At 37.9% G+C, this 13,996-nt stretch overlaps 1 protein-coding gene across 3 annotated transcripts in view; it reads right to left on the bottom strand.

Moving 5' to 3' along the window:
* RASGRF2 (Ras protein specific guanine nucleotide releasing factor 2) overlaps positions 1-13,996 on the bottom strand; it is a 123,676-nt gene that overhangs the window by 84,248 nt on the left and 25,432 nt on the right. For all 3 annotated transcript variants that reach the window (XM_085214322.1, XM_010726097.4, XM_010726098.4), the window contains exon 2: positions 4,434-4,540. In XM_085214322.1, the coding sequence (XP_085070448.1) occupies positions 4,434-4,540 (107 nt within the window). The remainder of the gene's footprint in view (positions 1-4,433; positions 4,541-13,996) is intronic.

Raw genomic sequence — 13,996 nt, 5'->3', positions numbered from 1 at the left:
TGGTTCAGTGTCTAAAAGTAGGAATGTTAGGGTGTGTGATAACAGACTAATTTTAACAAATGCAAATAACCTAAGCAGATAAATGAGCCCTTGGTCTGGCTACTCCCACAGCTATCACAGTAGACCAATCAGCCCATAAAAGATCATTCGCCACAGGAATGTCCAAAAGCACAGGCAGGGACCACCTGTGACCCAGTCAAGAAAAAAACTGCCAGCTGCTGCCACCAGCAGGAGTCACCAGTCTCATCGTCAGTAATGTTGTCTGGCTGTGCCCTACCCCGATCAGCACAGTATGCTCTATCTTTTCGGTAAACTCAGTTTCTAACTCTTTGCCTGAGTGAGAAGACTCTGTACACGTGTTCCTGGAGCTCTAAGTGCCAGCAGCTGGGGCAGCAGGCAATGTGACCCTGTGTGTCTGCAGTTTCAGGAGAGCAGGAGTGTGTGTATACAGTGTGGGTGTGCATGTTCAGGGTGTGACTGCTACTGAGTGTCAAGCCTCACTAGCTAGTGGGTCAGATTTGCCCCTTGGAAGTCAGGTATTGATGAGTCTGCAAGACTGGAATCATCAGAGAGCCGGTGAGATGGCCTCTGGAGGTCACAGATGACATAGTTCAGTTACTAGGAAGACCATAAGGTTGGGCGATTGACTGATAAATGTATCTGCATGTATGACTTCTGGAAATGAACTTCCCACAAGCTAGTTAACAGCTAGGCTGAGTGTGTAAGGTCAGAAACAGGAAACCCTCACCTCTAAATGAGGGGGACTGAAGGCTAGCAGCTGGAGAGGGACTGAGGGGCTTTGGGTCATGCTTCTAATTGCTAGCAACAGAGGACCAAGGATCCAGGGCCAGTTCCTGAGCAGACAGGTTCCTGTGTGCCAACAAGACTGAAGAGTAAGTCTTTTCTTTGAGGATTGTGGATTGGAGGGCATATCATTCGGTTTAAACAGCAACCTAGCTGGAAGAAGCACTCCACTCTTTTGCCCCACATAGCTTTTCCAACCAAGTACCTCCCATTCCTTTGTGTGGTAAACACAGGTGTATTATGTGGATGTGTAGTAAACAGACTCAGAGAATTGAGATAGATTAAAACTATGTTGGCAAAAAATATGAAAAACATCATTGCTTTTTAGTGCAAATCAGTTTCCCAACTAAGTTCACACTTGTGGCAGCATGAGGGAAGGGCTGATAAAGGTGTGGGAAAGAACAGCTGACTTATGAAAGTGACAGCTTCCAGCAGCAGTGTAGGCTTGTACAAGTATAAAGCATACATGAAACTGCAGCCTGGGGTACTTAACTCAAGACTTTCAAATAAGCTGGAGTAGAAATTTGATGAGTACTTCATGCATTAAAAAAAGAAAAAAAGAAAAAAAGAAAAGAAACTTAACAGGATTTCAGCTAAGTGAAAAAAAAAAAATTAAAATCAAAGAAGAAATAGTAAAGAAGGTAAAAAAAAAATCAATCTCAGTCTATTGACATTTTCAAAAGGGGCCAAGTTCTGGAACAAAAGCTCAGGACAGAAATCCCAGAATCAGTCACAGACAGAGGAGCCAGTGCTTGCCAAGAATAAATCTCCCAGTCCAGAAATGTAACTCCAAAAACCTAAACCTTTCTCTGTCGCTCTGAATATTACTGAAAAGTCAAAACACTGAGAACTGAAACAAAAATGAAAAGAGATGAAAAATGGGCATGAACATGGAGCTCACAGTGAATTGAGTCCCAGTAGAATATACTGAATTGCATACGCCATTGTAAGATCATAAGGCATCCATTCTCAGATGAGGAGGAGGTACTGTGGAGGGGAGCATAAGCACTGCAGCATCTCGCTGCAGCACACAAAAGCATGTCAGCTCTCAAAGACTGTACAGTACTCCCAAATGATAAGCAGCAGCATCCCACCACAGCAAAATCTTCCAAGAAACAAGGGACATGTTCATCCCTCGCAACAGGAAATGTTTTAATTAATAATTTGTATCCAGGCAAAATACCTAATTCTCAAAGAGGGTTGTAGTATGTGTACTGGAATGGAAAGGCTTATTTTTTCAACTGTAAACTAGATAAAAAATGGAAGAGACTCTGATGACTGCCAATGTGCATTTTGCAAAAAAGTCAGGGAAAGCAGTCCAAAAAATCACATTTTGTATGCATCAATCAAAAACAAAACAAAACAAAACCAAAAACCAACAACAATGAAACAAAAAAAGAAAAGCAACTCACTCCTATTTTGTCCCACCTAAAACAGGGATTATCACAGCTACTGATTACTAAGGGACCCTCCAGAAAGTAAATGAATATTTCTAACATATTCACACAAAACAAGATATTCCAGGCCTTAAATTTAAAGGAAGAAGAGATGTTCTTAATATCTCTTCAATTTTTTTACCTAAGCTATCTAAGATACTGAAAGAAGTATCTTCAAAGTCAACACAAACTGTCATTTAGCAATTCAAAACAAAACTGTGAGAGAAGGGTCAGAAATGTCTTATGCTAGTCTCAGACAAGCAGTAACACTCAAGCAGTTGCTACGGCTTGTCCCCATATGTCAAAACTATAGACAAATTCAAACAAAAAAGTCTACATTGGTGACACAGGGAAAAAATAATCCCTGAGACAACATTGCTTTATTTAAGATGGCAAGAAAAATCTTAGGTAATAGCATAAAATTAGCCTAAAGAAGACCCAATGCTTACATAACTAGGTGTGTAACCTCAAGTCTTTTTTGCTAGGCACAACATAAAGCAAATAAAAGTAATTTGCACACAAGCAGGATAGCATTAGAATAATAATGCAAAAACAGTACTGTCTTATGCTGTGTGTTGAGCAGCTAAATTTCGACACGATTTCTGTCTCTTATTGGAATTCTGTCAAAATAAGAACACTAGAACATGAAAAGCAACGTTCAGGTCCTTGGAAGGCCTTGCCAAGAAATATCGAACCAGTGCAGAAAAGCACATTCAAAATCCCTCAGATGACACAGGGCCCTGAGAATATCCCTCATAGTCTGTGTCCATAGTTTCAAGTTATTGTAACTGTCACTTCAGACAATAGGTGCAAGTAACAATTCAAGACTAGCTTCTTCCAAAAAAGTCTGTCTTTTTTTTCACTTGTGTGTTATTTGAGGTTGGTTTAATATTTTGCTAACTGCTGCCCTGGAAATTCATGTGGGATGTGTTTATGGACTGAACCTTCCAATAAGAAATTTTAACTCAGTGTTGTGAAGCACTTCTTGCATATGTGCCTTTTACACCAGGCAACAAGCTAGAAGAAAATTCTCAGAATAGGGAACACACTGTAGGATCCTGCTTACCCTGAATGCCCTTACCAGAAAGCAAAAAATTCAGTCTCCTTTCTTCATTTGTTTTTTATCATAAATCACAGCAGAAATTGACCTAAAATCAATAGTAAGTTGAACAGCTCTCCTTACTAGCACGGGTGGTATGGAAAGAAACTCCAAAACCTGATTAACTTCTCAGTTCCCTAAGTGTTCACTGGCAGGGCCACTGTGCAAAATTTGGCTCACCTAGTACCACAACCCAACAGGTGATCCAAGAAGGAGCAAAACCTGTTCAATTAGGCAGCAATACTAAGAAAATGATAAAGATCCAAACAGTAGATGTCTAGAGGACATAAGACCTAGAGTTTCAGAGACTAATTTCAGAAGGTCTAAATTAAATGTTGCTACCTGGTGTTTTCATTTTTATATATAAAGCACAATCATTTTCGTTTACATGGCTTAAGTTGTAAGCAACTCAGAAACTGTCTTCTTCCTCAAAGTGTTACCATGGTACAGTAGATTAGCTGAGGTTAGTGTATAAGAGAAGGGGCTGGAGAAAGTGCATTTCAACAGACATTTGCCTCTGCAACCCATTTCTCAAACCTTCAGTTGGCTAATTTTCAATTATACTGTAAACCTTGAATGCTATCCAATTAGACCTTTTCTCAGGGAAATAACTGCATGGTTGGAACTATTAACTATTAATGCCCCCTTTCAAAAGACACTGCTCAGAGTTTCAATTTAAAGAAGAATTTTTTTTCATTATGCTTTATCATAATGATGGTTTGGTCTCCTTTTTCTTACATTTACTACCGAGTAACAGCTTTTGAAGAAACATTTGTTTCTTCATTTGGCAGATCACTTATTTCTTCATGCATATAACTCACTTCACTTTTAAGAGAGACTTATTCTAGAAGCTGTTTCTAATAAAAGGGTATCCTGTAGCAAATTTCATCTAGAATACAATCACTTGCAAATGATGAAATACAGCTTAGTAAGCATGAACTGAAGAAAGCATTTATTTTTAAAACACATCTGTAAATTGCAAGTAATACACATCTAACATATTGTAAAATGTATTTCTATTTTAGAAGGTGAACTTAGATTTTCAGATTATTATCAGTAAGACAGAGGTAAAGATTAATGATCCAGTCTCATACCTAGCCTGGTGAATAGCTTCCACCCATTCGTCTCCATCACCTTCATCCTCACAGCGGAGCTCCAGTGGCTTCTGCCCTTCGTGGCCAAATAGAACAGTAAAGTAATACTGCAAATTAAAATGAGAAAAAAAAAAAGTATTTAGAAACGCTTAAATAAAAGAGCTATATAAGGAATCTGTCTTTTTAAACTCAGCCCAAACTGTTTCCAGCCCACCATTATATATTTTATGCTATTAGTTATGAAACATGGATTGAAGTTGAAACTGTAACATATTCCCCTGTGAATCAAAGTAATAGCTTTCACGATACTTACAATAAGTTATCATTCTTAAGATCTCACATACAAAATAACAGAATGTAACTTCTTTAGAAGGTTCTACAGTGGCATACAATACTGTAACTGTAGGAGAGTATCGGCAGTTCTTTTTTTCTTGCACTTTTTTCAGGTAACATTGTCCTTGTATGCCATCATAGGATACCAAATCTGGTGATGCCACCACTTCATCACAAGAATGTGCACTTGGTGTAGATAAGTTCTTCATTACTCCAGAAGAACAAGAAAAGTGTCCCTTCCTATTTTTCACACTCCAAAAACGTTTTTCCTTTTTTTCAAGAAGCCTCAGCCATAATTATCATTACAGCATATTTTGTGTTTGCAAGAAAATACTTCTCACAGAAGAAGTTTGTCGTATGTTTTGATAGCCTTTTCATATGAAGGATTTTGCCCATGGTATATTCTGTGGAATGCATAATTTCAGGGTATTTTTTTTCCTCCTTTCAGAATTTAGTAATAGCACTAATAATATCAATAGCTAGCAGAACCTGAGAACATCATCATCTATTTCAAAACTCATTTCACAAGGGTACTTGCAGTTTGGTAGCAAACAGCATTCCTGCAATTTAGATGAAAATAAGCGAGAAAATATTCTAATTAAGCACACACCTTTAACTTCAGTACGTGCCTTGATTGCAGCCATAATGCAGTCAGTTGTTTCACAGACAGATTCACCTATGTTGGATCTGACCCCACACAGAGCCATCCAGCTGTTAGGTTGTGAGATTCAGAAGGTCTCGGAGAAAAGCATCTCCATAACAGATCATTCAGTTGTCTTTATCATCTAAAATTTCTCGGTTCCTTTTCCACCATCATCCCCATTAATAGGAAACTGACTGTAACCACATGTTAGCAGTTATTTTCCAGGTTCTAACAGCAAATTCCAAATTCACACCAGTTAGCAAGCGAGGTATGTAATTTACTTTCTCCCACAACTCCATCAGACTTGCTTACAGCAGTAAGTAACCTGAAGTGATGTCAACAAATATTCTGCTTTCCTTGCCAAACCCACAGTTCAGCTGGAAATACTTCCCTGAGCCAAGCACAATGCTGGAGATCCAGCAAATATAAACCAATTCGGAATTAACAGCTATTTCCAGTGCAGGAGGAACACAAGCGCAAAAAGAAACAGAGGGATAAAATTTTACCTACAGAGAAGTGGCTGCAGATATTTATAATCAACATTTATAATGAAAAGGGAGAGGGTTTCATCCATTTGTTGAGTCCTTACGAAACATCTGGCAACCTGCTGTGCAGGCACAGAGCATGCATGGCATGCACAGAGCCCAGAATGAATTGCATTCACTACTGGCACTATGGCTGTGTGCACACCTGTGCTTTTATCGACGTTTGTGCCTGAGGGCCTCACATTTACAAAACCCAGCTGTTAAGGTGCTTCTGACTACAATTCTATGTTTAACTTCATTTTAGGTAATGTGAGTAATAAAATGGCTTTCCGCAAAGAGAAATCTATTTCCCCATGAATTGTATTATTTACTAAAGATTGTTAAATGTATACAACATGCTTTTCATACAGAAGATCGCAAGTATCACAGGATTAGCAGCAGGCAATCAAAATAAGCAAGGCAAGGCAAAATAAGCAAAAGCACTCACATTTAATAGGCTACATAAAGAAAGTTTGGGCCCAGATCAGCTAGGTTTCTGAAAGAAAACTACTCTCATTTACACTCAAGAATCAATAAATCATTCAAAGCACAACTCCGCTAAACTTTGAGTTTCCTAAAGATGTATATCCTTTAAATCTGAATGCCTTGCAACTAAATAAAATCTTGACATCCATCAGATTTTCCATATCAATAACTTTCATGATAAAGCAGTGCAGTTTAATACGACCTGCAAGATGGAAAAAAGTGCAGCACAATTACATACAAATGTGCTTTGTTTATAGACTGGAATAGTCTTTCTCTTAAAGTATATTTAAAGATAAATCACACCAATCAGTGCTGTATTTTATGTAACAAGTTATTTGTGATTCACAAAGTTGCTAACTGACATATGAAATGAAATGAGATACAAGTACAGACAAGCATGGGATTTAATCCCACTGTGTTCAAGTTAAAGGAAAAAACAGCACTGCAGTGCTCCCTATCCCTTATCACTTTAGAAGTCATCTAATTCAGACCGCATCTGAGCAAGATCTGCAGTGATCTCACGTCACAGAATTAAGACTTAGAGGTATGCAGTTATTATAGTGACAGGCTCGATCTAAATGCTTTTCATTAGACCAGGAAACGCACAAGTTCAAACTTAAGAGGGCTACTGCCAAAGGACTGGACTCAATGAAAACAAATACTAAATTATAAAAGGCATTTGTTTCCATAAGCTGCTTTTAAAAAATCATCACCTACCTGCTCCATCACATATGCATGTGTGGAGTACTGCACTCCAGCATAAGTGTCAATTATCACTTGACTTAGCCCGTAAATAAAGTGCAAAGTATAACGTACTCCCAAAGAGAATCTCTACATCATGCTTGAATTCTAACTCCTCTCAAACATTTCTCTAGCAGTAAATATCTTACTGCAAGAAAATAATGGAATCCTTTATGTTTTACTGTATTTTCAGCACTTTTCTGTATACATCCAGCAGTTCTCTGACGTGATGACAATAAATATGCACTATGGGACACATTAACATCGACTACCAGTATCATCATTTCTCATGTCTGTTGGACTAGCAAGTAGGCATTCGCGTTTCAAAACAAACCCATGGTTTGGTTGGATTTTTTTTTTACTGCTTCAGTCTCACAGAAGATAAAATGAACATTCAGCATTTTTCTATAAAGTATATTCATCCATTTCATTTTAAGGTGTCTTTCCAGTATTCACGTATGCACAACTGAAATACAAGCCTTCATTTTAATGCAAGCATATTTGTACAGGAAGTTCAGCAAAACACAGCCTGAATAAATGAGACGAAGTTGTTACTAGTTGCATATATTTGAAGGCACTGTCTCGACTGACCATGAAGGAAGGAAAAACAGGAGCAAGATGCATAAAGAATGTTACTGTGCCAGCTTGTACCTACCACTAATCAAAGTTCCTTACTGTGGTGAGAATGGAAGATTATGCAATGAAATGATCAGTGCCTCTGCTTCAGAGAAGTGACCAGAACAAGAATAAGATGAAAAGTACTTTTCCAGAGCATTTAGTGTCACTCGTTATTATGCTGAACTCTCCACTGACAGTGTAATACATACATATAACCTTTTAAAATCCCAGATAATAACTGTACTCAAAATAAGACAGCAAAAGATTTAATGTTCCTCTTCCTATGGGGAAAAACAACCTTTACTTGTGGGAGGGGTCGGGGGAATCAAAGAACAGAAAACATGCCCTATATAAACACCACTTTCGCACACTAGGTCAATTCTCCATCAATACAAACACCCTTAAGACTAAATTTCTCAGCAACAGCATGCTGTTTCCCTTGTGACTGACATGAGCATTTGCTGTTTATGAAGTGAGAGTCACACAAACACAGACACATTACCCCCAACAAACAGGGACAGTCCCACAGCTCACTCTTCTCTCCATCTCACATGGAATCTGCAAAGGACATCTCTGCTTTGTCACCTGGCAGCTCATCACCACACTTATATCATCTGTTTACTCCTTTCCATCCCCTACTATTGCAGCAATCTGAAAAGTCTTTTCTGTCAGTAAATTACTGCTGATGCTCAGAAAGGAAGCAACAATTCCAATTACTGAAAGATGAGAGGACCAATAGCAACAAGTCCTTATCTTCACATAGATGTGCCGTTACACAGCACAGAATGAAAAGCTCTCACAGATGATAACACTGTCTGACATCTCCTACTACAAGCTCTTGTGTCCAGTTCCTTGAAGATTTTCACACCTGGACAGAAATATTCACACTGGGTAAAGGATGCATGTGCTTTTGGTACTTATCCTTTCATCAGCATGGTATAAAAAACATTCAAATTATGTTTGTACGGACTCCAAGGTGACTACCAAATCTTTTAATATTGTGGGCTTGTAAATGATAGCAGTATGGCAATACTTGCCTATGTACTGCTTCTCCCTAAACTTTCCTTATTAAACAAAATCGTTCTCTCCATAATATAATATTTTTAGAACCTGAGTGTGGAGTGACCTAATGCTATTTCCCGACTGGCCAATGACTTACTGTGCAGTTCTGCTCACATCATTCAAGCCAGAACCTTGATAAGAATCTAAAAAGAAAATTCCAGCCAACATATTGAAGAGAATCGTAATTATAAATGCAAAACAGGTGGGAAACATTAGTCTGTGCATGAAGATTACCACCAAAAATTAGGAACCTTAACAAAAACCTGTTTTCAGTGCGAGACATGAGGAAGCTTAATCATTTGCTTATATCCTTAAGGATTATATTCAATACCTGATGTTTATACTGGCATGTTAAAAATCCTTTGACTGTAAAAAAGGTAGAAGAGGCAACCAATTGAGTTTGAATGAGACAGGTCAGAAGTATTTCTCATTCTTGACTACCAAGGACGTTTTCATTTCAGGATCTGGAAATCTGTATGTCATCTCAAGCAATAGGAAATCATTGGGCAGAGGAGGCCAATCACTATAGTGATCCAAGATTCTTCAGCAATCTTTGAAAGAAAAGCAGAAAGCTGCACTCTAAATCAAAGCAGCATGTACTATTCAAGGACACACTAACTCATAAAGTTACCAGATATTTTCTACTGTCAGTATTATGCCCAGGCTCTAAAATATAAAACAGCACGTGTGTTTTCTACTCCTTAAATCCAGTGGTTAGAGGGGGAAGGGAAAAGAAGTCTTTTTGGAACAAGGCAGTATCCCTAAAAAGGAATGAGTACAGAAGGATGAGGTTATGAAGGTGAGGAAGACAGTGGGTGACGTTATGAAGGTGAGGAAGACAATGGGTTGGATCAGAAGTATGGGAAGGAAACTATTTTCCTTTAAATCAGAAGAAAGCAAATGCTTGGGCTGTGTTTATCCCTGTCTCAAAATTTGCTGTGCCACTAACACTGGCAAGAAATCTGTAGCAATTTGATAAATTAGCATGAAAATGAACTAACAATAAAAAGGATTAAAGTTACTATAATTTTTAGAAGTTTCCAGGGATATCTACAAAGCCAATGCACATCATTTTTCTATCACATCAACTACTAAAAGCTATAATGAGAACAGAATTAGTGGATAATCTAATTAATATGATGTACTTGGGGAAATCTAGTATCACAGATATAGAATAATGTCATCACCTCTATGCTATCAGAATTCTTTGTTGGGGCCGAGCAGCGCTTGGATTACAATGACAGAATTTCTGGAATGCTTTTGACAGATTTTAAGAGAATTAAGCATCCAGGACTTAGAAGAGGAATGTCCTTCCACAAATAAAAAGAAAAAAAAAATCTTATCAAATGCTAGGAAAGAATTTGAATATTGGACCATCTGTCAATTCTTATAATGGAAAAAGGTCACCAAAGGACTTCCTCAGAGAATTGCTCTGAGAACTGAAACAACAGATTACAAAGGATGACAAAGTTTGTTAATTATTCAAGATAGTAATGACAAAAACCATTGTGAAGAACTGCAGACTCGACATGCCTGAGTTACTGGACAATAAAATGGAAGGTTAAGTTTGTTGTACACAAATGTAAAGTGACATAAATGAGGGAATACATTCCAACCTTTGCATGTGAAAAAAATGGGCTTTGTGCTTGGCACCACCACTCAGGGGTAAGAACCTGGGATAATGACAAATACTGCCATGAAAACACCAGCCCACTGTCAGCAGCTGCCAAAAAAGCAGATGAGAATGGTAGGGATGATTAGGAAAGGACCATAACAGAGCAGACAAGACTATTAGGCTATAAAACATCCTGAGTAATGCAAGTAGTTACACACATCTTTAGTCTTAACAGTTGCACACGCTGATTTTTGTTCTTTAAAGAAACAAAGAGGAAATGTGCAAAACTGGTAGAGAGCCACTGCAACATTTTAACTTCTATATTTCTTCGTGATCCCACAGTTTGCTGAATATTAGAGATTAAGGGTTTTTTTATCATCTTAATGTTACTTCATCGCTCCTGGTAGCTAGAAATCTGGTACCAAACTGGATAAGAGGAAAAAAAACTGCTGAAAGTAAATAAGAAAGAGGCCTAGTAATCTGCTAAACCATAGCAAATGTATGCCAAATTAAGAAACTGGATCAAGAACAGGATAGAATGTATTTTTTTGAATGCCATTTTTTGCACTGAGGAGATCTAGAGATAGGCTGCAGTATCTACCCATTTTTTGGTTAAACACCAGCCAAATATAAACAGCAACTATGAAAGACAAGTTATTTTATGGTGCCTTTTCTCTTTAACTAATATTGGATTAATCAAGTTACAAACTGCAGCATAAAATCTATTCTGGCCTGTGTCACTTAATCATATTTCTGAGCTATTCTGCAAATAATGTCTAGACCAAAAGCAACAGCAATGTATTTAAACAAGCAATCAGCTGTTCAGGATGTAGAGAGGACATACTTAAGTCTACCTTCTTTTATACACTCTTTCTACATTGAAAAAAAATACTATACCCAACTTGCATGTAAAACAAACAAACAAACAAAACCATAAGGGAGTACACAATGGTCACTGAAGACCACAGTCTTGCAAACACATTAACTGGAATTAAAATGATGCCAAATTATAATGGTTATGGCATTTGTTTTAATGGATGAGAGAATCGGGCTAATATGGCCCCATCTGCTAAATTTTCAGTGCAGACCATTTGTATTTCAGCAACACATCATCAACAGGGAAAAATTCTGCCACACAAAAGGAGACTTCAGCATGTAAAGACTACAATAAGTGATAGAACACATTAATCATAGCTAAATTATTCACTAATAATAAACAGAATATGGGTACCATCTTCTCAAACTTTATTTGATGCTGTGTAGTGGGAATTTCCTGTCAGAAAGCACAGGCTGGTTACCTGGTAAGGCTATGCATTACCTAGCAGCAGGACATCTTTCCTCCCCTTGCAACAGTCATTTCTCTGCTGCTGCCGTCCCCAGGGCCTGGCACAGAACAGAGAGAAGGTCTATAATGAAGGACTGGAATTCAGGACAGTCAGGTCAAACCTCATTTAGTTGGGAAATCTGTGTATAACACAGGTCTCCTAAGGCCTCTTGGCAACAAACGTAGGACTTGCACTCAACATCAATGTGCTTGTTTCTGGCAAAGCAATCTACAAAGCACCTCACCTAAGTTTTTAGGGAGCTGAAAGGCTGCATCATGATGCTACCGTATTCACTAGTAAACATTCACAGCATTCCCAGAACAGCTGCCTTCCTGCTTATCCTTAGCTTCTCCTCCCACATGCAGGGCCTCATGGGACTGACACTAATATGCCCCTACATCTAACGTCTGGGGGTTGCTGTATCCTGACAGTACATCTACAAAAACAAGTATCTATACAGTGGAAACTGTATTCTGTACACAGCAAACAAATAAAATCGGCCTGAAACCAGGAGATTGGCAGAATTTGTTTTCTTATCTCTTGTTTTTAGTATTCTTCTGCTTCCCATTGTATGTCATAAGCCCATTCCCTAGGATTCTCAACTTTCCAAGCGCTGCAAAAAGGAAACATTACTCCGGTCAGCTGACCTCACTTAACAATTAAACCTCTAAATTTTAGCTACCATGTTAATACACACTGCTTCTCACCCTTTCCAACCTTTAGTTTCTTCATAGTATATTCCTTACATTTCCTTGCAAAAGAAAAATATCACTTGCTTTGATGGAGTTCCTTTTACTTATAGTTCAAAACATGTTCACTACATTCGACACAGGCGTAGCTCAGGAGTCTATGTTGAAACCATCATCACCTGCATTACCAATGCAAGGAACAGAAAAGGAGCACAACCCTACCATGTAATCTAGCATGGAACAGCTGCATAAGCAGAAAACTGCACTGTTCAGATTGATGAGAAATGGGTAGAAGGAGACATCAGAGAATACTACAGTCAGTGACAGTTTTATATCTATTTCAGGAATTAGACTTTTTGAGTTATTTTTATGTGTATCTCATTCCTAGCAAGCCTAACCTTTCTCCATGTTCTGAACGCCGTTCTCTCCTTGTCCAACAAACATCCCAAGTACATGCCATGAAATTTTCTAATCTAAAATCTGATAATGATGAAGAGCTCTGTCAGACAAATTCAGCTTTAAATTACCTCCATTTTTGTTTTGCTCCACAACATTAATCCCGATATTTTAATTAGCAGGTAAGATTTTAACGGCCAGAAGGGACATTTGTAATCTTCTAGTGAGAACTCTTGGATAATACAGTCCAGAAAAATCTCACTAGACTGTGCATCAAAGAGGTTCACAGTGAGCCATAGAATCTCCTTAATCAATGCTAACATAACAAGCAATGGAAAATCTACCTAAACTCTTGTTTAATTGTTCTAGATGTCACATTACACTTGCTACAAAATGTCCCTCTTACTTTAAACAATGAATGAACACCTAAGTAACAAAATTACTAATAAGCCTCACTTTTAAATGTTGTGCCCAAAGAGAGTGTACTGGCAAGAGTAGAATCTGAGTTTCTCAGCAAACTTAGACTTTGAATAAAAACCACAAAACAACACACACATAAAAATGTACATACCCAAGGTCACGCACCTAAACAATTTTTACACAGTGAGATATTTTGAAGTACTAATTTCTAATAAGCAGATTAATTGGCAGGCTTTCTAGTTATAGTCTGAATATACACAAACACAGGATTTGTCATTTTTAAAGCCTTCTGCAGATAGTAACGAATTTGCTAACTCCTCTACAAGGTAAGAATTATGATGCTTATTTTAGACATAAGGATATGTGTGAAGATGCCCAAATATAGATCTGCTGTGAACGAATTCAACTCAAGATTGCTATAAACGGAGCTTTTCTCCAAAGAGAGAGTCAACATACAATAAGGAAGCAAGAATCAGAAGTCAGCTCATCCTAGACCTTGTTACATCTCTGTTATATATAATCATTTCTATATATAAACAGTTTTAGGAAAAACAAACACTCAAAATTTCAAGCAGCTCAGCTACAGTGTTCTGTGAGTTGAAGAGCAAGTCCGGTATAACCCACCCTCTAGAATGGGAAAATGCCAATGCTCTGACAGAATATAAAAAGACCACCATTAACAGCCATGAATAATAACTCCAAATGCTGTCT

Source organism: Meleagris gallopavo, chromosome Z (assembly GCF_905368555.1).
Source record: "Meleagris gallopavo chromosome Z, MGAL_WU_HG_1.1, whole genome shotgun sequence".
Lineage (NCBI taxonomy): Eukaryota > Metazoa > Chordata > Aves > Galliformes > Phasianidae > Meleagris > Meleagris gallopavo.
Note: the sequence above shows the minus strand (reverse complement) of the source record. Positions and strands in the feature narration are given on the sequence as shown.